We start from the raw sequence: 24627 nt of genomic DNA, 5'->3' as shown, positions 1-24627 counted from the left end.
TTGGGACAGGGTTTTTGATAATTGCACTATTTTATGTCGTCTTTTCTTTCTTAATTAGCTGCTGAGATCGCTTTGGGAAGTGTTATAGCTCTCACGTTTGATTGAGAACGAAAAAGACAACATGAGTTAGTGCAGTTATCAAAACATGGCAGTGCCAATATCAGTAGCCTAAAATTTCTATAATATTAGGCTATGGATATTGGCACTGCCAAGTTTTGATAATTGCACTAACTCATATTCTCTTTTATTGTTTAAGCAGCTGTCAAAGTTTATTACGGTTCCCAAAGAGCTCTCAAATGTTAATTTAAAAAGAAAAGGCAAGCTGAGTTTGTGCAATTATTAAACCATGGTAGTGCCGACATCAGTTGCCTAATCTTATTACAAATTTAAGGTCGCTGTTAGAACGGTTACTCGCCGCACTTGCCGGGAAAACCAGGCATTTGCTTCCCATTCCGCATTCATGCTCTTCTCCCCGCTGAAATCTTTCCCCCATAAAACCTCACATTTTTACACTTATGCCACTCTTCTCAACTCTTTCCACCACCTTCTCATCCAACTCCTGCAATCCTCCATAGACCACCAATCTCTCCCAATTGCACGCCAATCCCACGCCCTGATCTATTTTCTAGGGTTCGATCAAGACCCTTTTCTCGCAACCAAGCTCATCACAGCCTATTCAAAATGCAATAAAACCTCCGATTCTCGACTAGTTTTCGACTCGATTCGTCACAAGAATGTCTTCCTTTGGAATTCCATGATCAATGGGTACGCTAAAAATTGTATTTTTAAAGAACCATTGTGTTTATTGAATCAGATGTGCATTGATAGAATTCCCGATAATTACACTTTTGCCACTATTTCGAAAATCTGCGGCGAGTTTGGGGATGTGGAAATAGGGAAAATGTTTCATTGTCGAATTATAAGAACTGGGTTTATGTTGGATACTGTTGTTGCCAATTCTTTAATGTCTATGTACTGTAAATTTAAGAATTTGAGCGATGTTTGCATAGTGTTTGATGAAATGCCTCAACGAAATGTGGCTTCTTGGAATGTGTTGATTTTCGAGTATGCGGTTTTGGGTGATTTTCTGTTTAATGAGGAGATATGGAAACTTACTACACAAATGCAGATTGAAGGGATGAAACCCGATTCTTTTACGGTTGCTAGTCTTCTTCCTTTATGTGCCAGTGGAACTGGCAGATTGGATTATGGTAGAGAGATTCATTGTTTTATTATGAGAAATGAGTTAGGTTTGGGTTCGGAGCTTCATGTACAGAGTTGTTTGATTGATATGTACTCGAAGAGCGAAAATGTAGCTATGGGTAGACATGTTTTTGACAGTATGAATTATAGAAATGTCGTTGTTTGGACTGCCATGATTGCAGGTTATGTCCAGAATGGTGATCCTGAGGAAGCACTGACCCTTTTTTGCACGATGCAAATGAGAGATGGAATAGTGCCCAATAAAATCTCTCTTGTAAGCATCCTTCCTGCTTGTGCCACTATCGCTGGTTTGGTTGAAGGGAAACAGATTCATGGTTTTGCAGTTAGATCGGAATTGGATTATGAGACGTCTGTGAGCAATGCTTTAATTGATATGTATTCCAAATGTGGGAGCTTGAAATATGCAAGGCATGTCTTTGATAATGGTTCTTTTTTCAAAGATGCAATCTCTTGGAGTTCAATTATTGCTGGTTATGGACTACATGGAAGGGGCGAGGAAGCTATAGTGCTGTTTTATGAGATGCTCCAACTTGGGATTAAGCCTGATCATATAACATTTGTAGGAGTTATTTCTGCATGTGGGAGAGTAGGACTAATAGCAAAAGGGTTTGAGATTTATAACTTGTTGACAATGGATTTTGGAATTTCCCCTACCGTGGAGATCTGTTCGTGTATGGTTGATATGTTAGGTCGAGCTGGACAGCTCGATCAAGCACTGAATTTCATCACTTCAATGCCTGTGAAACCTGGTCCTAGCGTTTGGGGGGCTCTTTTTAGTAATTCTGTGATTCATGGAAACTCAAAGATGCAAGATGTAGCTTATGGGTCCCTTCTTCAGATAGAGCCTGAAAACCCGTCAAACTATGTAGCGTTATCGAATGTAAATGCTTCTTTTGGGAGATGGGATGTTGTGGCGGGAGTGAGGATGCGGATGAAAGAGAGAGGGTTGACAAAACTGCCTGGATGCAGTTGGATTAGTGTTGATGGTAAGATCCATTCCTTCTATGTTGCGGATCAGTCACACCCACGCTCAAATCTTATCTACGCCATATTGGAGAACCTCATATTAATGATGAAGGGAGTTGATGTTCCCAATTTTGAATACTCGACATAGATATATCTACATGTTGGGTTTGTTTGTCTTAACTGGTTATCAAATTACACGTGATCAACCAAATAGCAGATTGGCTATGAAAACATATGCAATGTGCTTAGTCATTAAAATCGAGGAAGATCATATGAGCAGAAGTCTGATGGATTGCCAGTGGATTCTTCTTTTGAGGAAATCTATGGAGATTGGGTTCTAACATATTGAGATCTTATTGGAAGCGTTCTTCTGGTCTCTATATCAGGTATGGTGGCTTTTCTTTTCTAATAACTATTTTGCATTTACCGTTAAAAAAAATATTTTGCATTTTTCTCTTATTGAGGCTTTCATTGCTCTTTTTTTGTTTGAATGATACTTTCATTGCTTTTAAATGCCTTAATCTTAACTTTCTAGGATGAAATGTTGGTGGAAATGAAATCATGCTCAAACTATTTTGCAATGTTCTTTAAATACTAAGAAGTTGTACTTGTTGATTCTGCAGACCAGAAACTGACATTTAAAGTGCTTCATTTGAATGGCTTGTCTTGGAAAATGCACCTGTTCGCTTCCACTTTTCTTTGTTGAGAATTTTAAAGGTCCGGGCTTCTTCTTGTCTCTTTCTAAGCAATACCTTGATTTCTCTAGATATTTAATTGCGAATCTTTTTTATATTGATTTTAGAATCTCTTTTACAAAATTACAAGATAGCATATGGCTACCTTATGTTCTTGAAGGATCAAGTGCATGTTTTAAAATTTTGTATAGCTTCATATTTTGGTTCTTTTCTTAATTAGCTTAAGTTACTCATACTTACTAAATGCATCTAACTTCCCACATTTCTTGTTATTTCTCCTATAACTGCCCATTCCCCGGGAAACCCATGAGAAAGGGACATTTTTACGGTGCATAACACAGCCTACCTTTCTCGACAATCACTAGGGCTGATGGTATCAGAAAAGTGTTAAGAGTCTCTCGGACTCGTGCACAGCGTTGGAGGGGCCGTGCCAGCATAAAAAAAGTCCTAGTTTTTTTTTTTTTTTGGAAAGGTATAGATAAGTCCTAGTTAAGCTAGGACTTATTGTTTCTAGAAGATTTATTGGTTGATAAGTGAGTTTACGCCAATGTGGAGAATTTGTTTAATTAGGAGTCTTGTTTGAATGGTTGTTTAAGTTTTGTGTTATCTAGGTAAGTTAGCTTTCCTAGAGATTAGTTATAGGTGAAGTAAATCTAGTCGTTGTTTGTTTTTAGTTTTTGAAGAAGGTAAGAGAACGTGTGGCTGTTTGTCGTCATTTGTGTTTCAGTTAGAGTAGGATTTTGGTTATTGGAGTTTGCCTCTAGGTTTTTTTTTATAGTTTTATTTATAAAAGGAGGAGAAGTGCAAAACGTGATGCGGTGTATGTAATGCTTTGAGATACATTCAAGAGAAAAGATTCTCTCTCCCCCTTTTCTATTGCGTTATGATCTTAGTGTTTTATTTCTTTTGCTTTGATTTTCTTCAACAAGTGGTATGAGAGCCGCCAGTCAGGGACTTGTGAGCGAACGCCAATCGAACCAAGATCAAGCCACCGAGACGAGATCTGACAAGTTTGCGCTTAGGGATCAGACGCAGAAGTTGTAGATCAAGGATCTGACTTCAAGCTTGCCACTTGTCAGAAACTCGATCAAAGAGATGGATTTTGCCAATTCAGTTAATGGGATTGAGAAATTGAATAACACAAATTATCAGTATTGGAAGTCTTGCATAGAATCATAGCACCGGAGAAAGATTTATGGGAGATAGTGAATGGTGCAGAAATTACTTCTCCCAAATGGGAGGTGCAGAAACAACAGAGGATTTGAGAAAGTAGAAGATCAAAGCCGACAAATCCATGTTCGTATTGAAGGCTACCATTCTGAAGGAATTGCTCGATCATATTCAGGAGGCCAAGACTCCAAAGGAAGCATAGGATGTGTTCGCCACTTTGTTTTCAAATCCAATAAATCTAAGTGTAGTGCTTGGTGTATTGATCTTTTTTGGGAAGGGAGTGTGTGCATCACTAGTAATCGCCGGTCAGTCATATGGCGGTGAATTCATTCCCGGGCCCGGTACACACCCCTTATCTCAAGGAAACATGACGATTCTTGAGTATGTCATGAAGGCAAAGAAGATTTTCCATGAAATATCTCAACTCGACGAAGAGTCTAGCAGCAGAGGATAATAATCAGAGGATTGAAGCTTGAACACATTGGATTCATCGCAACAATCCAGGCAGCCTACTACTACGAAGAGGCTAGTAGGGAACTCGAGGATGAGTTTTTTTCAAAAAGGGGAGAATGATGAGGATCGTAGGAACCCGTGGGGCCCAATAAGTGGCATATTTTCCCAATAGGACTTTTAGTGATTTTATTTTCATGTTATTTTATTTCCGTGGTATTTAGTTTTAGATATTTTATTTCTATGTTGTTTAGAGTTGGGGATTTTATTTATTTCCATATATATATATATATAGGCCTCATGTATTATAGATTTTAGTTTTTGGAATAATATTGAATTATACACTTTTCTCCTCTCTAATCTCTATTCTTCTCTTTTCTTTCTTCCCCTCTTCCTTTCCTCTTTTCCTTTCTTATTTTCCTTTCTTCCCCTCTTCTTCCTCTATTCTTCTTCTCTTATTCTTCTCCTTCTCTTCTCTCCTCTCTTTCTTCTCTTCTTCTCCTCTTTCTCCTATTTCTCTCCCCTGGCCTAAATCGGGTGGAAGTTGTAAATACTTCCTGAAATGAATGGTGCTTCACTTGAGAGTAGAGGAGAGAGTAAAGAATCACCTGGGTGGCTGGGTGGTAGAGTCTAATCCTATTTCTTCAAGCAATAACTGATAGATTACATTGTGTTATCTACAGGAGCCTCAAAGATTGTAATACCCTAAGTTATATATCCCGTTTCGTTCCTCGTTTTGTTTTGGCTAACGTTCTGGTGTTTCGTCCGTTTTATTTGAAACTTTTCGTTCCGCTACGACGAGGGAAGTTTTTTTTTTTACTAGTTAAAATTATGAAAAAAAATCCAAAAAATCAGGAATTGTGATAAAAATAGAAAAAAACAATTAATTGAACGAAATATGTAGAAGATCCAACATTTACTTAAAGGAAAATCACTATAAGCTGAAATGCTTGTGTTGACCAGCATGTTGACTAGTATGTTGACTAGTGTGTTGACCAGTGCTTGACAAGATGAAAAATTTTTAGAGACCAAATTATGAGACTTTTTTTACCTGACTTTTGGGATTTAATAACGTATGGACATGATAGATTTTATGAATTTTTAAAATTAGAAAAATACCCTATCGTTTGGAAGTTAGGATTTTGACCCGACCCATTTTTTCGAATTTTGTACTAGAACTGGAAAGTTGACCTTTTATCCTTTTAGATTTGGGCCTGGGAACCATTTTTAATAGATCCAAATGGGTGGTATTCCCCTATTTACATGTAAATCTTAAGTAAATGGGTCTACCCTTATTTACTTAAATGACTTTACATATAAATATTAGGAAGAAGAAGAGAGAACCAGGAAGCAGAAATAGGAAGAAGACACGACCAGGAAGAAGAAACAGGAAGAGATGAAAAAAAAATACAGGATTTGGGGGATTCCGGACGAAACAGCACATTCCGCCTGTTTCGTCCGGAATTCCGGATTCCGGCTGGAATGGACTGGAATTCCGACCGGAACGGAATACATGGCCGTTCCATTCCGGATTCCGGCCCGGAACTGGAATTCCGGTCCATTCCGGCCGGAACGGAACTGAATTTATAACTTAGGTAATACCCTTAACGAAGGGCAGACAATGATGTATGGGCCAATATGTTTTTACATAAGTTCAATTGTATAATTGCTTGTGCAATCATAAAATAGCGATTGGTTGCTACATGGCAAAGAGAAAAGATTGGTCGATGGGTTTGGGTTCTTTTATATGTGTCATATCCTAGGCATTGTTGGAGAATATGTTTTTTAGATGAACGCTTCAAAATTTCCCGTATTTCTGGCATTTATGATTTCTTCCTTTTGTAGTCAAATACTTAAAAATATTTGGAAAATCAATTTAGAAGTTCTGGAAAATGATAAAATTGTACATGAACTTAGATAAAATGTTAAGAAAATCAATTTTTCATAATCCTGTTCATCTTTGTTTGCTCATCTTGTAAGGGAATCTTTTGCATTGTATGTTAGTTCTGGGCTATTTCTGTCAGCATTATTATTGTTTGAACAGTGAAATATGCATTTATCAGAAAGAAAACAGAATACATGGAGCAATGACTTAGTTGGTCATATCCAAGAAACAACTGCAGTACCATCATCTATACTTACAGCCCTCCTTTCTCTATAGGATATGAGCTACTCGGAGTACATCTTGTTGATTGACTACACTCCTAGCCGGAGAGTCAGCATCCAAAATTTCCCCCTTTTTACATTCATAAATGATACCTGCAACATGGCTGTGATTCCCTGTGCTTCCTCTAAGATATCAGCAATCTTCGAAGGGATATTGGTCTCCACTTGAATCCACTCGACTGCATTTTGGGAGCCTCCTTCCTCAATGGAAGAGCCTGAAATTGACGCCTCCAGACAGCTTGAGACCTCGTCACAATGCCAATACTGTACTTCCCATTCCATTTTTCACTCCTATGGGCCCATGATGCACAAATTTCACCTCTCCCTTGTAGTTCTAATAATTCCTCCTACATCTGTAGTCCCTGGGTTACCAATATTCGACCCGTCAAAGTTCATCTTTACGGATTCCATTGGAAGAGGGAACCGCCAATGGATTATTCTGTTCTCTTGGGTTCTGCTATTGTGAACTCCCACGTACTCTTTATTTTTAAGGGCTATGTACCTTGGAGATTTTTTGCAGAGGATGCCCAAAAGACTACAAGTTGATGATGATGTCCTTGACATGATTAATGCTTAATTCTCCCTCGAAGATCCTTCAGTTAGTTGGGGGAGTAGGTGGTTTGAATTGGGGCTTTTGGGTTTTTTTGCCTGTTCAAAAAAAAAAAAAAAAGATCCTTCAGTTAGTCCTTTCCAAATCATCCATGGTGTCACCAAAAAACAGAGTTTCCACACTATTATCCCTCTTTCTGGCCATGATACATTGTCCTAGCATTCTTCTAATTTTAACGACTCAGCTGCTGCTCAGCTGCATCCAAATAGCGCTAATATATCGTACCAAAACTTCGAGGCCACTCCAGTCTAACAAGTGGCAACTTACCATTTTTGAGCCCTGTTGCACATCACACACCTATTGGGTAACCTCCACTTCCTGTTAATCAAATGATCCACAGTTAGGATCATATCCAATACCACTGATCACCAGAAAGCAACAATCTGAGGGAGCCCAGGATATGACCGGATGCTGGAAATAGGGGCTAAGACTAATCTTTCTTTCTGAGAACATAAACTAAAATAGAACAAGTTCACTGTGAAAAAGCCGTTTGCATTTCTGTCGTTATTGCATGTTAAGTGAGTATGTGTGGTTGATTAACTTTACGTAATTGCCTTGGATAATCATGCAACTGTGTACTTAAGCGTTCTTGCTCTTTTCTTCGTGAGGTGCTGAAGCTGAAAACGAGGGCTTTAGATGCACAAAGGCTTAACGCATTCATGAAGGGTCTAACTTATGAGTCTGAGAGGTTAGATAAGTTCTCTTTAGAACTCCGCAATTTTTTGGTTGGATGGGATGATGTTGGCTCAGGCACTGACATATGTTAAATTAGCAAGAATTCTGGGATGAACTGATCTTCAATATTATGAAGTAATACTAAATTTTCCTTGATTAAAATGTTTAATACTAAATTCTGGGACCCAATATTGTATATTTTTGGGTCCCACAAAACATTAGCCATTATAGCATATTTTACTTGATTAAAAAGTTAAACATATTCTCTTGGAGCACCATATAATTTTGTACTTCTATTCCATCTTTTTCTGTTACTTCATATGAAACTAGGAAAGAAAATTAGTCTAAAGATGTGATGTGAGGTTGAATGAGAAGGGGATAGTTGTCACAGATGCTACAGCTGAGATTGCCCATAATGTGGGACCCAAGATTTTGGTATTCGGACAAACCATTAACCATTAAAGCATACTTTCCTTGATTAAAAAGTTTAACCGATTCTCTTGGAGCACCACATAATTTTGTTCTTCTATTCCACAGAAGAACAAAATTAGTCCAACGAGGTGATGTGAGGTTGAAGGAGAAGGGGATAGTTGTCACAGATACTACAGCTGAGATTGCCCATAATGTGGGACCCGAGATTTTGGTATTGGGGTCCCACAAAACATTACTCATAAAAGCATATTTTCCTTGATTAAAAAGTTCAACCTATTCTCTTGGAGCACCATATTAATATAAATATATAATTGTGTACTTATATTCCATCTTTTTCTGTTACTTTATGGCTCTGTTCACTTGCGTTCCCGGGAAAGCAAATCCCTGGAAAACATCATCTTTTTTCCTTGACAAGACAGAATTCTGGTGTTCACTTGCTTTCCTGAGAAAGTAACAAGCTTAGGTGGAAAATGTCAAATAAAGACATGGAAATTGCCAAAAATGATGTGGAAATATCTTTTTTCTCACAAGTGTGGGAAACCAAATCCCACTATTTTGGTCGGAATTTGCTTTCCCGGGAAAACTAGTGAAAAAAGGTGGGCAAACAGTTTCTCGGGAAACCTTTTCCTGCACAGTTCTTGTGCACATGAACAGGCGCGGGAAACCTTTTCCTACACAGTTTCCCTGGATTTCTTTTCCTAATGCCATGTGATGTGAGGTTGAATGAGAAGGGGATAGTTGGCGCAGATACCACAGCTGAGTGGGACCCAAGATTGTAGTATTGGGTGCCACAAAACATTAGTCGTGGATAGTTGGCATAGATACTACAGCTGAGATTGCCCATAATGTGGGACCCACAAAACATTAGTCGTGGATAGTTGGCACAGATACTACAGCTGAGATTGCCCATAATGTGGGACCCAAGATTGTAGTATTGGGTCCCATAAAACATTAGTCGTGAAAGCATAATTCCTGTATAAAATGAATCTCTTTCATGCATATGTTTTGGCGTGGGCAAGGAACAAGGCACCTGGTCCATGGAGTTTGCTGCATATCATTTTGGAAATCAGAGGTGTTTGCTCGATTGCTCACTCGGTGTTTGGTCACATTGAAGTGATCAGCTAATGAACAAGCAGAGAAGTTGGCGAGAGAGGGAGCAGAGAAGGAATGGGTTGGTGTTACTTTTTTTTTTACTCTGGTCCATCTATGGTTGGTCCCAATGCCTGATGAATCAATGGTTCTGATCATTGTTGAAGTGCGGCATGTATGGTGGAGATTGGGTGGAGTGTTGGAATTGGCAATCCGGCTACTGCTAAAACAGGTCTCTTTTGAATCCCATTTGACACTAAAGATGTTGAATTTTTCATCAATAGGATATAATTTTAGGGGTGTCAATGGGCCGTACTTGATCAGGGATTTGGTAGAAAAAAAATGATCAGTCCTAATCCATATTCGTTATTACAAGGTAAATTTTGGATCCAATTGGGATGTGGATTTGGGATCCGGCCCATTGACACCCACTTGGAATTAAAGGAACTGAGACTGTTATGACGTTTGAGTGATTTGAGTAGTAAAAAATCAGCTTACCTACCAAGTGCAGAGTGGTAACATACTTAAGAAAGTGTTAGGACTGAACTAAAAAGGGTGAAATATGATGAATTTATCATTCTATAAAAAAATAGTTTATTTATTCATGCGAAAAAATGATATTAATACAACCATGGTTTTAAATTCTGGCAAAAATTTTGGATTTCGGTTGGGACGGAAACCGAAATCACCCAAACCTGAAATTTTGGAACCGAAATTTCGGTTCACCTATGTCCGAAACCGAAACCGAAATTTACATCCATGAATACTACTACTCCCATTTATGAAATTATATTGTGAATGCGCATCTAAGTCTGTATTGGTGGTACGACAGCCCTTGATATTTGATCCAGCAGCTGCATCTTAAAAAGTGGGCTGCTGTTGGATGGAATATCAAGGGTGGTACCGCCGGTACCAACTTACATGCTCATTCACCATGTAAAATCTCCCTATTTAGTAAAACAATACAGATAGACCAATATGGATATATGTGATCAGAATACTAATGAAAATGTAGGTTTGTGCAATTATCGGTTTTCATCATATATAATCAAAATTCGATTTCTGATTTTTGAAGATGTCGTCAAAGATGCTGAGTTGTGCCATGGTTCACTCTCTTTAAAACTGTATTCGTGTGCACAGTAGGGATTACCAAAACTGTCACGCCCTGACCCCACTGTGTAAATATTGTCCTGTTTTGGGTTTTCCAACCCTTTCCAGTTTTGTTTTCTAGCAGCACTACTGTGCCCGAACCACTCCACGGGGCTCTCTCCTTGGAGATGTTGAAAACGTGTCTACACAGGGAGGGGGAGAATCCACATATATAGCCTAGGAATCTTTTCTCCCTTTCTAATGTGGGATCTTACACAAACAGATTTCCAAGATAAAATAGCCCGAAAGCACCACTAGGGGTTCACTCTCTTTGAAAACGTGTCTACACAGGGAGGGGGAGAATCCACATATATAGCCTAGGAATCTTTTCTCCCTTTCTAATGTGGGATCTTACACAAACAGATTTCCAAGATAAAATAGCCCGAAAGCACCACTAGGGGTTCACTCTCTTACTGGTCCTCTTCGAATCACTTCCAATCCGTGCTCACACACGGAACAGATGATGGAGCAACAGAGTTAAAAACATGAGGAGAATAGACTTTTTATGTACTCGGGCAGTGAAACTCTTGTCTTTTTAGAGAAAAACAAGACCCTCTGAGAAGAAGAAATGTCTTCTCTGCAATAGTCACTTAGTGTGGCTGTTTGGAGAAAACGAGTTGAAATGTTCAAAACACGGTCGATTGAATGGTAAAAAAGACGTTTGAAATAAACAAACGCTCAAATGCTGTCCGCTTTGCGTTTAAAACTCAACTACAGATTTTGAATGGTAAACAAGTTGTTTATGACAGAATAAAACCCATTTAAGTATTAAAACATGAGAACCCGTGCGGTGTACGACCCGGCGCGCACGTGTATTTATTTTAGCTTATGTTAAAATGGGCTCACCCAAATAAATCTAATGTCCCTTGAAGGCCAAGTCTTTTCTCCACTCTACATCTTATAAGGAGGCAAAAGTTTCTTCCACTTTCTAATGTGGGACTAAACTGTCTATTTGCATTGGGTTTTGAATACACTCTCAAGGTGCATAACACACACACACACACGGGCCTTGGGCTCAGGTCTCAAAGCAACACTACATGACGAAGTTTAAAAAAGTAAGAGGGAGATTGTTATTTCGAATCTTCCCTCCAAATTTTGAGACAAAATTCCAACACCATATTAAGGGTGGCGGGCAGAAAAAAATGTTTCTTGAGATGAACAATTTCAAGGAATTGTACTTGCCTTGCGAAGTAGTGGTGAATTAGAACTAAAGTAGACAACAAGTATAATAACAGTAAAGTAGTCTCCTCATAATGTAGTAACAAGTAGTGTTTGGTTCAACTGGAGTAGTTTCCTAGTGCCAAGTGATATTACTAAAATAAAGAGGTAGACAGGTAGTAGGGGTGTCATTATTAATATAGAGAGAGAAAGAGTGAAAAGTGCTAAATCGCAAGACTACTAGCAAAAACCTCCTTTTTTCAAGTTGTTTGGTAGAGCCAAAAGTTATACCACGGGGCAAGAAGGGAAAGACAAGGCAAGTAGTCTCCTAGTAGTTTGAATCAGAACATCCAACCATACACCACGCCACTAGTAGATGACGTGGCACTCCAAAACCAACCACCTAGTAAACTCTGGAAATTGTATAACCAAAAAGATCCTATCAAGTGTGCTAAACCCGCACTTCTTTAAAGCGGGTGAAACAGGCGGAGCCTAATATCGCTTGGAGCGACTCCGCTCCGCTGTGAAAATCCCTACTCTTTTAGCCACTTAGAATTACTGATATGTAGAAAAGGGCAAACGCCATCCTCCGATTTTCATCAAGTTTTTCATTCTCCGCGATGAAAAAAGTGCAAAAGTGCTGCCAAGAAGGGTTAAAGATCGCATCCTAAATATCTAAGGGACCCATTCCTTTGAAATTCAATTCAATCCAACTTTTAGTTGGACAAACGTTGCATTCTAGGAATTAAGTCACGTCGAGCATGCAGACTTTAATGACCAGTGACAACTAGCTGAGAACCAAATTAAGAACGGCAAACTTCCCTTACCTCTCTTGCCCATAAGATGATCACATGGACTAACTAGGTCCTTCAACCATAGAAAATGAGGACAGCAACGCCCGACTTCTCTGCGAGCAACACCCTTCTTTATAATTTGGGACCAGTTCAATTCTAATAAGGACCTTCTAACAAGGACCCCTATTGGACCACCCTCCTCACGCAACTAGGGGTCCAACTCGGGCGGGTTGGGTCGGTTTGAGGTCAAACCAAACCCAACCCGAAGTAGCATTACCTCAACCATAATCTGACCCAACCTGAACCTCGGATTGAGGAGTTTCAACTCTAACCAAACCTGCCTTTAAATCTCTCAATCCTTATCCAACCCGTCTAACCCGATTTTCCAAATCGGGTCGGTTAGGATTGGCCCAGTGCAAAAAGTGACAAAATACAAAAAAATGGATACTGGGTTTGGGTCAGGTTGGGTTTGGATCTCAATAAAATCATGATAAAATTAGGAATACGATATTGGGTTCGGGTTTCTGAAGTCCTCAACCCTAACTGCTGGCTTTTCCTGACCCTACTCTCTAACCCAACCTCAGCCAAAATCGGGAAAACCCATCGGGTTGGGCCCAACCCAAGTTGCACCCCTACTTAACTCTTAAAACAAGTAGGACGTGCGGCGCTCCCCTGGTCCCGCCTTTAATCTTCCAATATAATGAGAATCCACCCCTCATTCCTCTCTCATCCAACCTTCTTCTGACCGCGGAAGCAGTCCACGTCAAAAATGTGATACCCTCGTCATTGAAAGCGAAATTCAACCAGGCGTTTCGCAGAGATTGCTGACCGTTCTCTCCGATCAATCCCGAGTATTCATGTTTAGAGAGTTTGGGTCCTACAAACTAAAGATGACTGGTCCTCCTTAACAAATTCTCCATTGATTGACTATCTACAACAAATTGTAGGGAGGTCCCCCCGCCCCCAAATGTCAACTTCTAACCATTTAAACGTCAGTCGCGCTAAAACACATGCCCTCACATGTGTCAACTTACATCTGGCATTGGTGGGCCCAACCTCCCCTTGCCGGCCAAATGGCAGCTTGGATGAAGGACGCGGTCGCTCTCATCGCGATCACAATCACAGATCTTTTATAGATTTGATTTTCATTATTCTACGGCTTGAGATGAGGTGTGCCCACAAGGAATAGTTTCAATTGGGTCACTTTCATCCTGCTTGGATCATTGCATGATAATATGCAACTCTCTTTGCTCTCTCTGGAAGGTCTCCCTCAGTTTAATATATTATCTTGTTCATGTCAGATGATGGATGTACTACATTAAAAATCTTGAAAGATGGAGCAAAAAAGGAGATGATCTACTAATTAATGTGAAACGCCAAAGGCTTAGCCTCTTGTTTTAGAAGTGTTTACCTCCAACTTTTTCCACAAAATCTACCAACTATGTTTTACATCTTTAGAGGGAAACCATTCATTTGTTGGCCCACAACGTAAATAGGCTGTACCCTAAAAATCATTTCCATTAGATAATCCTAGCCCTCTGAATCTATAGAGGTCTCTATAGACTCAGAGGGCTAGGATCATCCTATGGAGATGAAATGAGTCACAACCGATTTACGTTGTGGCCCAACAAATGAATGGTTTGGATCATGAAGTTGGCGCCACAGTACTTTTTGAAAAATACTGGACTTCAAGAGAACACGGCGTATAAAATCTCTTTCTTAAAAATGACAGCATTTCCTCTCTTTTGTTCGACTCTGCCTTAAAGCAGCCATATTCAAGGAAAATACAAACAAAACCTGATGGAAGTACTGGAAAAGGGGTGGAAATATCATTTCCCAATAGATAATGATATATAAGAAAGAAAAAGAGTATAGTATAGACTATAGAGTACCAAGGACCTATTGACAATACATAACCTAAGCACGCATGAATGTAGCCATGGAACAGTTGTCGACATCTAACCAAAAACAAAAGAGAAATCGTAGAAACATTTGCTGTTAATCTGACCGAGACTATCAATATGCATGAGTTGGGGATGTGCTATAAATTTGCCGACATCTGATTGAATATATTGATGTTTTTAGCTACTATAATCACATATATTGAGAAGACTAAACAAGTTATAATTGTACAAAGATATATAAGGGATTTGATAGGCAATTTTGCGGGACATTTTGCTGCTCACTTTTGCAGGAGAGAACAGCCACACATACTAACTTTCTTTTGAGATGTAAAATGGGCATAAACTTTGTTCTACGATCAATTTTTTACTTAAAAATAGGCGTAAAATTTGCTTTACACCCATTTTACGTCCAAAGAAATAGAGCCTTAGGTTCCATTACTTTGATGTAAAGTGGGTGTAAAATTTGTTTTGGGAAATGATACTCCCCCACCTAAACGGATAAAATCATCTCCCCTCTCCCCCCCCCCAAACCCTCTTCTCACGGTTTCTGTGAGAATGGGTCACTGCGTGTGGGGAGGGGGGAGGTATGTCTTTAAATTGGAGGTAAATTTTATGACCAAATTTCGTCTTTGCGGGCTGTTCTCTCCTATTAAAGTGAGCTGTGAAATGGCTTTATGCGAAATTGCCTTGCAAATCCCAATATATAATATTCATATAATTTCATTTGGGTTTATTAGCTTATTTGGAAACATCTAATAACATATTAACATCAGCATTAGGAAGACAAGAAAATAAAAAAATATGATAGAAGAAGTGTCGGTAACACATGAAAGGGTATTCTAGTTATTTTAACTAATTTGACTTATGAGCTATGGTATTTAAGGTCGGTCGGTGTAAGAGTTGAATTTGGTCATTTTGCTTTTTAGAGCTATCATAGTCTCGTATTGGGACGTACCAAAATTTAATTACATGGGTCTCTTGCAAATTAATTGTCCTTGTTACTCGAGAAAGTTCCAATTGTCTATTGTCTCTTTGTTCTGATTGTTCTCTTCGTATGACCACTTTAGGTGAATATTATGGTGGACTGAGTTCCCAAAACATGTCACCTAATTGGACTCAGCCACGTGACATCACATCAGTTTGATCTGAACCGTTCATCAGTGGGCCCTTGCAAAAATCACCAGCAAGGGCACCCTGTTGGGCCACGTCACCCATTAATTGGGGTGATAAATGCAGATGAGTGATGCGGATTCAATGGGGGTGCTTTTGCCTCTGGTTTTTTTTTTGATGTGTAATTCTCATAGAACCTTGGGAGAAATTCAAATAATTCTCTCATTTTCTCTTCTGCTATATATATATATATATATATATATATATATATATATATATATATATATATATATATATATACTAGTAAAAAACCACGGGCCGACAAAGAATTGTACGGACCACATCATAGGTTGATCCAAACCGTCCATATGATGGAACACAACATAAATAGGTTGTGCCCCAAAAATCATTTCCATAGGCTGATACTAGCCCTCAAATCTATAGAGGTTTCCATAATTCCTCTTAAATCGGATGGTTAAGATCACCCATAGATTTTTTCTTAAAAAACTATAAAAGAGGGGGTAAGATTGAAATTATGTGGCTTTAATGGGTGCCTTTATTAAAAAGCATAAAGGAGGGGGTAGGATTGAAAATATGTGGGTTGAATGGGTGCATTGATTAAAAAAAGTAAAAAAAGTGATGTGTAATTCTCATTGAATTTTCAAAAAATTCCAAAAATTCTCTTATTTTCTCTTTTGCTATATATATATATATATACTAGTAAAAAACCCGTGCGATTCACGGGCCGACAAAGAACTGTACGGACCACGTCATAGGTTGATCCAAACTGTCAATGTGATGGAACACAACATAAATAGGTTGTGACCCAAAAATCATTTCCATAGGCTGATCCTAGCCCTCCAATCTATAGATGTTTCCGTAATTCCTCTTAAATCGGATGGTTAAGATCACCCTATAAATTTTTTATTAAAAAACCATAAAGGATGGGGGTAAGATTGAAATTATATGGCTTTAATGGGTGCCTTTGTTAAAAGCATAAAGAAGGGGGTAGGATTGAAAATATGTGAGTTGAATGGGTGCATTTGTTAAAAAAAGTCGAAAAAAGTGATGTGTAATTCTCATATAATTTTCAAAAAAATCAAAAAATTCTCTTCTTTTCCATCCAGCTTATTATAGTAAATATATACTAGTAAAAAACCCGTGTGATGCACGGGCTGACAAAGAAGACCACGTCATAGGTTGATCCAAACCGCCCATGTGATGGAACACAACATAAATAGGTTGTGCCCCAAAAATCATTTCCATAGGCTGATCCTAGCCCTCCAATCTATAGATGTTTCCATAATTCCTATTAAATCAGATGGTTAAGATCACCCTATAGATTTTTTATTAAAAAACCATAAAGGAGGGAGGTAAGATTGAAATTATATGGCTTTAATGGGTGCATTTGTTAAAAGCATAAAGGAGGGGGTAGGATTGAAAATATGTGAGTTGAATGGGTGCATTGTTAAAAAAAGTCAAAAAAAGTGATGTGTAATTCTCATATAATTTTCAAAAAAATTAAAAAATTCTCTTCTTTTCCTCCCAGCTTATAGTAGTAGATATATATATATATATATATAGGAAAGTGTCTCTAGTCTCTCCGCTAGATAAGCTTATCTACTCCTCCCTTTAAAAAGACACAGTGGGCCCAAGCTGTATGGATGATCCAAAGCATTCATTTGATAGGTCCTAACATAGATAGGGTGTGCCCAAAAAATCAGCACCAAAGGGTCATCCTAGAACTTCGTTTTGTGGTGCCTTGTGGTACCCAGAATGGACACGGTTGTGGACTCCGATCCCGAGGACGGTTGGGCGAGGGACACGAGGTCCCTCGTCCGGTCCTCTAAGATCTCCACAATGTGAAGGAGAGCTCTACCAAGGAACTCTCGAAATGATGCCACTCACAGCATGGGTGGCGATATAAATGAGATACCTCTCGATTCAAGGACCAGCCCGGAACCAAGATGTACCTATAAGAAAGAAGAGTCGCCATCCAAGGAAGTAGGCCCTGGATCCCATGAAATACTCTGTTGCAACGGATAACCAGAGATACAAAAGTCCGTGCCTGATGACGAATGGGGAAGGTATTAAGCGCCCCAAATTCGCCCAAGTGCAAGCACCTGGTCTCTTATGCCATTTTTAATTAATTTTGAAGAGTTTTGGGCTAAAATCATGTGAGATGGGAACGAGTATCCCCGAGAAAATGTCTATCTAAGCATGCATGACCCAGGGATGGGCAAAAGAAAATAAACATCCAAATCCTAACTCACCGCATCTACTCCTAACCCATCACATCTAGGAAAGCAATAACATCCGCATGCACAGCTACAGCTAAGCAAGTAATGGCAGATATGATAAGCAGAAAAGCAGTAAATATCTACAGCTAAGCATGTGAAACTAAACGTACAAGGAATAAGCAAGTTGAAAGTAAACACACAAGGAACCAAAGACAAACACACGATAAACTAAAAGATGTGAGGGAAGAAAGGAATCAGAAAATAGACGGTATGTACAAACCCAAAATGCCAGGGAAAAGAAAACGGGACATACGATAGACTCAGGGAGCGATTCTAAAGGAATCGAGCTCAGTGATCCTGATCCGCTAAAGATCGGACAAGTCTCGCGATCGTCATAGCCTATCGTTGGGCTCATCGAGGACAATCCCTGTGAAGGGGCCACGCTACGTCATCGCCCATTCCAAAACCCAATAAAACGTCGGAAAACCGATAAAACCAGCAAACCACGATGAAAATCGGAAATGAAATGAAAAGAAGGCTCCGAGTGACCTGGCAATCCCATCCTTGCCCATTTTGGTTTTTATATTTTTGGAAAAGCTTGAAAGATATTTTTGGATGCTGAAATGATTTTTTTTTTGAAGGGTTTAAATGATTTTATTGAAAAGTTTGACTGAACTTGGGATGAAGATCCCAAGCTGCCTACGTACCCTGTAGAAAGGGATCAAGCCAACGTAGTTCGAAACAGCTTTTCGAAAAACGCTTTTGAGTGTTTTTTGATGTTTTTGTTGTTTTTTGTTGTTTATGTATTTTTATCCCTTTTGATCGAAAGGGGGGTTTTGGCTCAAGAGGTTGCCGTCCGTCATCGCCTAAACCCGACGAGTATGTTCCCATGATCGAAAGGAATCGCGAAACTCAAAGAGGATCCCGAGGGACATGCAAACAGTAATCCCGAATAAATGAAGTAGATCAGTAACGATAGAAATGATTCAGATAAAAGCCAAACATTCTTTTCTTTGTCTCATTTACAATCAAATGCTCCTTGAAAACTCAAGGACAATCAAAAAATAAAAATCTGATACGGATTCAAGCCCATTATCTAGAACACACCCATTTTACTCAAAATTGAAACCCACAACTGTCAACAATTAAACAAAGCCCAATCCAGAGGGATCTACTTGCTTCTGTCAGGTTTCTTCCAATACAAATCGAATGAAGACCGAAAGCAATAAGAAAATGCGAATCAACTCATGCGATCAAAACCCCCTTAGACATCGGCTCGAAACCATTCGAAATACATGAATCACTTAGGAAAAGAGTAGATTAAGCAAGAATTTCATTCCCGAATTATAACTAAAACATCTAGGATAAAAATTGCACACCAAAAGAAAGAAATGAATAATAAAAAAAAAAAATCACAGAGAAGACGGACAAAGACCTGTGAAGCCCAACCCGAATTCTCAGCTACAACTGCTCGTTCAACTTGTGAAGTGAAGCTGCCCCTCTATCTCCTCTGTTTGTTTGTTTTTTTTTTTATATAAATATGAGAGCCCCATGCTCAAATCTCTCTCTTTCGCACCCCTATCTACTTCTCTCGATCTCACACCAGCCCTTTCTGCTCCTCTCTCTATTTCTTTATTTTTTTTTTCTTTTACAGATCTGAGAATTGAAGGAGGAGAAGATGGGGGTCGGTGGTGGAGATAGGCGGTGGAGTCGAATTTGTAGAGGGTTTCAGTAGCCAGTGGGGTGGGTGCTGATAGGATTTGGGTTTCAATGCCTTGAAGCTAAAACGATAAATGAAGAGGGTTTAAATGGAAGAAGAGTGGTAGAAGAAGAAAATGGTGGAGTAGGCGGCTGATGGTGGCAAGGATGGAGGTGTCGGCTGGAGGAGGAGTGGCCGGAGAAGAGGGATTGGTCGGAGATGCGAGGGGTTGAAGAAGACGTAGCACCTCTCTTTCTCTTAGCTCTCTGTTTTCTTTTTTTCTTTTTTTCTTTCTCTGCTAATCTCTTGCAAATGAAGGTGGATTTAAGAGGTTGGGGATGGTGATGATGAAGATGGAAGAGGGTTTTCGAAGGGTGGTGTTGGGGTGGAGATGGAGGTGGTGGATGATGGCCGTGGGTTGTGGAGGAGGATGGTGGAGAAAATGGGTTTCGGTTTTGGGTTTTGAAGAAGGGTTTGGGGTGGAGATGGGTTTCGATTTTGGAGGTGAAGGTTGGAGGAGATGAGGGTGGGAGAGGGTTTTCGAATGGGTGGTGGTGGTGGTGGTTCGGTGGAGGTGGGTTTCGGCTGTTGGAGTGGAGGAAATGGGTTTGGGTTTTGGGGATTGAGGATGGTGGCTGGTGCGGTGGAGATGGAGGTGGTGGATGATGGTGGTGGTGGTGGTTCGGTGGAGGTTGGTTTCAATGGAGGTTTGGGTGGTCGGATTCCGGCAAGCTTGCCGGAATCAATGGAGGTGGGCTTGCAGAAGGGGATAACGAAGAGGGTTTTGATGATGGGAAACGGTGGAGGAGATGGTGGTGGGTTCTGATGGTGGAGATTGGTCGTGGATGACGATGGTGTTGTTGCCTTGGCTCCCTCTCTTCTCTCTTCTCTGCTCTTTTCTTTTTTTTTTTAGAAAATGGGGCTCTCCCCTTTTAAGCCCTAATCGACCCTCTTTAAAGGGGAAAAGGCATTTTTGCCCCTACTCCTTCCATGGACACCCCCCTTCAAGTGTATTTATGACTACTATTTTTTAACTACGAGGGGTGGTCTGGGTAGAAAATGGGGGTGGAACATTTAGCTCTTATTTGTTCGGCTTCGGGGCTCGGATTTCGGGATTTATTCAAAACTTTTTGGGAAATTTGGGTCAGGTCAAAATGGGGTGTCTACAAAATATAGTAGTGCGGATAACATTTCCCTTTGTTAATTGTTAGTCCTTGTTTGGTTTGGATTTTGAGAACCGATTGACTGTCAATTAAAAACTGATTATTGCTGACTCACTATTGCTTCTCAAAATCCAAAACAACCCGGCTTCAGTTGAGGTTGTCAACAATTTCAACCATATCAAATCGGGTCAACCCGACCCGACCCAACCCGAATTGGAAATCAGGTTGGGTCGGGTTGAGGAATTTGCAGATCGGGTTGGGTCGGGTTGAACCCGGTCGGGATGGAAATCGGGAACTACTTTTCCTTATTCACTATGTGCGGGTCAAATTAGGGAAAGTTTGATCTCACGAATGCAGGACACCTGTAAAAATATTGACGAATTCTGGGCACCTTATGATGTGGTCTGTACAATTCTTTCTCGGCCCGTGCATCGCACGGTGTTTTTTGCTAGATGGGGGTTTCACTATCCAAGGAGAGAAAAGGGAAGGATTTTATGAATTTTCTTTGCAGGCTTCAATCTTGTCAATTGGATCTTCATTTGCCATTGAACTTGGGCCTACTGTTGCCCATTGATGACCACTTGGATTAATGGTCCCTATTAAGGGTGTCAAAGGATCTGAATGTTAATGGATAGGAATTGGGCACAAAATTTGGATCCCAGCGCATCGGGTAAGGCAGGGGGGATTCGAACTTGCGTCAGTGGGGAGCATACTCATGACTTTAAGCCAAAGAGCTACACCCTTAGTTATGAAAATACCCCTTATGAGGTGTATTTTCGTAACATTTAAAAATCTTACTTGAAGCCAGAGACAACATTTCATTTTCCCTTTTTTTGTTTCAATTATGATTCCTCTTGCTCTCAAGTTTCTTCCCTTTTCCCTTTCCTAACCCTTAGTGTGTGCACTGTAAGCAGCTTCCACCAAATCCTTTCATTTTCCAAACAAAATTTCTCAATTAAACCTAAAATTTCAAGATTAAACACAAATTTGCCAATTAGGTGAATGATTTATTGATCATTTTCTCATTTATTATTGTAAATTTCACGAGCAATAAAATTTATTGGAAAAGAAATTGTAGTGAACAACGAACTGATCAGATTCTTATCTAGCAAACACATGCACTTAACCAAGCATCCTATACTTTTTGTTCAGTTTTTTCTTTTAGGCCTTCTTTCTTTCGTGTAAAGTGGGTATAAAACAAATTTTATGCTTGTTTTAAAGAGGAAAAATGGGCGTAAAATCTCTTTTACGCCCATTTAACATTGAAAAAAAACGGAGCCTTAGAAAAATAAATATGTATAAAGTAGATATACCTGTAAATAGAAAACAAATATTTTTTTCCCCGAAAAAATTCCCTACGATCCATGAGGAAAGAGAATGTGCATTTCTGCTCATATGCATGTGGGATCTGTTAAAGATCATCACTACCATCCAAATTGTATGCCCCACCAGACCCAATGCTAATGTCCATTTATGCATGTATGTAGTGATCTTGATCTTGCTCATCATACAGTACTCCCACACGTGTAAGGTGTCCCCTACCATCCATATTGTAGGTCCCACTAGACCCAAAATTGATGTGAATGTTAGCTTGATCTTCCATATCATACAACATGTGCGAGGTGACCCTACCATCCAAATTGCAGGTCCCATCATGACTGAGCATAGCCCAAAATTGCACCATGTATGCATGCATGTATATATCCTGCATGACTATTGATCTAAAGACAAGGCATATGGGGAGTTTTGGAAAGGTAGTGGTCATCTCCCATGTGGGTTCTATCTTGGTGGTGCAGTGATTCCTGAAGAGTATCCAAGAGCTTGGAGGGATCTTATTAGCCATTGGATCTTAGATCCAAAGAACAAGGAATGTCATAATTGAAAGGGAAAAAGAAATGAAAGTCCACTTGTACTAATGCCCAAACACCAAAGTTCTTTTGCAAGTGGAAGGTAAGCAGTTGCAGACTTTATCTCCATAAGTGATGGTAACCAACTCACATCAAAGATGTTTTGAAAAACCGACGGGCAATCCGATCCGATGAGAAAAACAAAATACAAGGATTACAATGGATTAATCACAAACCCAAAACCCGCAACCCTTTCCTTGCTTCCCAAACCTAAGATTGTACGCCAAGAGAAACTTGAGAGAAAACCTCAAGAGAAACCCAAGAGAATAACCCAAGAAGAAAACCCAAAGAGAAAACCCTCTATTATTCTTCTTCTTCTCTCCCTCTCTTCCTCTCTCTTCCTTTGACAGCCGACACACCAAAGTCCTCTAGTTTTTCTACAGTCCACAATAGAGAAAACCCTATCTCACGTTTTTTTGGTTTTCCCCAACACCGTCAAAGGCAATTTCTATTTTGCCTTTGCCGCTTCCTTTTCCACCGAGTAGTGAAAATAAATCAACTTTCCCAACAATCTCCAGCTTGACTTATTTTCCAGCTACATGAAGAATTTCCGTTGATGACTCCACCGGTCCGCTATGGCCGCAAACCACCATTGGTTTTCTAAAGTACCAGCTACACACTCTCGAATCACCTTGGTTCTGACTCCTCCCGATTCGATTAACAAAGCCAATGCACGTGTTTAACTGCTAACCTGTTGACTTACCCAGTCAACCTTGGAGAGGGATCTCGATCCATCCTCCCCAACGCAAGTACTGTCATCCTCTCACCATCGTCTGCAACCTTGAAACTTGTCTCTGCACCAACTGCAAAAGAGACCCTACACGTGTACGCGCTACTACTCCGTTTCCAACTAACCATCGAGATCTTAGGAACACTAGTCACCGTATCCCCAACCAGACGATATAATCCGCCACACTTCTCTCCTTTCATCAGAACCATACAGCCGCATGTAATTTTCATGGCTCCACCTGCAGCTGAAAACCTACAACCCCTGGAGTCCAACCGGCCAAGAGATACTAGATTCTTGTCCAACCGGCCAAGAGATACTAGATTCTTCCGTATCTTTGGGATATACGCCACACCACCCAAAGTAGGAACAACTCCATCAAACATCTTGATCTTTACTGTTCCAACTCCCGTGACATCACAAGTGGACCCATCACCCAAGGACACTACACCTGCCTTTGTCTCATAGAACGTATCAAAATATTCCCTCCTGGAGCATACATGAACAGAGCAACCTGAATCTAGAATCCACTGATCAGGATCAGGAGGAGAAGTATGATTACCTGTGGAGACTGTGAGAACGTCTCCAAACTCTTCGCTCTGTTCACCCGCCACCACAGCATTCGTAGCACCATTGTCCACCTGGTCAGCTCGCTTTGGATAATCCCGCATGATGTGGCCATATTCCTTGCAACGGTAACATTGCACGCCCTTTCCGCCCATCTTAATCTGCCTTTTCCTGATCCCCTGTCAGACGACCTTCCTCTTTGATTCCCACCATGAACAACCAACCCTTGTTCTTCACTTACACCAAGAACATGTTTCTTCCTCATCTCATTCGATAAGAGCGATGCCGTGACTTCCTCTAACTTTATTGTATCCTTACCATACAATGAAGTTGTTACCAGATTGTCATACGAATCAGGAAAAGAAGTAAGAAGCAAAATGGCCTTGTCTTCTTCCTTCAACTTTTCATCAACCTTGTGGAGTTGATCCACAAGCCCATTGAACACCGTATTGTGTTCCAGAAGATCCTCGCCTTCCTGCATCTTTAGCCCGTACAATTGCCGTTTCAGATACAACCGGTTGGCCAAGCTTTTTGACATGTAAAGCTTCTCCAACTTCTCTCATAATTTAGGCGCATCTTCCTCTTCCATAACATTAAACAAAACGATATTTGCCAGATATAGTCGAATCGTGCTGACCGCCTTCGACTCAATGTCATCCCACTCGGCACCCGTTATCTTCTCCAGCTTCCCATCCTTTCCCTTCAATGCCTTAGTTAATCACTGAACTACGA

General features: G+C 40.0%; 1 protein-coding gene across 3 annotated transcripts; it reads left to right on the top strand.

The window, feature by feature from the left end:
• Positions 1-386: 386 nt before the first annotated feature.
• On the top strand, positions 387-8232 carry LOC143890206 (pentatricopeptide repeat-containing protein At2g13600-like). Of its 3 annotated transcripts, none has more exons than XM_077394796.1 (3): positions 387-2576; positions 2814-2907; positions 6667-8232. In XM_077394796.1, exon 1 carries the CDS (start codon positions 461-463, stop codon positions 2336-2338), a length of 1878 nt encoding a protein of 625 aa, XP_077250911.1. In that variant the 5' UTR covers positions 387-460; the 3' UTR covers positions 2339-2576; positions 2814-2907; positions 6667-8232. The 3 variants fall into 3 exon arrangements, with proteins under 3 accessions (XP_077250911.1, XP_077250912.1, XP_077250910.1); XM_077394797.1 differs by having other exon boundaries at positions 7899-8227; XM_077394795.1 differs by lacking the exon at positions 6667-8232 and having other exon boundaries at positions 2814-3147.
• Positions 8233-24627: the final 16395 nt, after the last annotated feature.

Source organism: Tasmannia lanceolata, unplaced genomic scaffold (genome assembly GCF_043159265.1).
Source record: "Tasmannia lanceolata isolate RefF3 unplaced genomic scaffold, GAP_Taslan_0.1 ptg000013l, whole genome shotgun sequence".
Classification (NCBI taxonomy): domain Eukaryota; kingdom Viridiplantae; phylum Streptophyta; class Magnoliopsida; order Canellales; family Winteraceae; genus Tasmannia; species Tasmannia lanceolata.
This window is presented reverse-complemented; position numbering and strand designations above follow the sequence as displayed.

What these genes read in the sequence shown, in the direction of transcription:
- LOC143890206 (XM_077394796.1), top strand. Translation starts at nt 461, where the DNA reads ATGCTCTTCTCCCCGCTGAAATCTTTCCCCCATAAAACCTCACATTTT.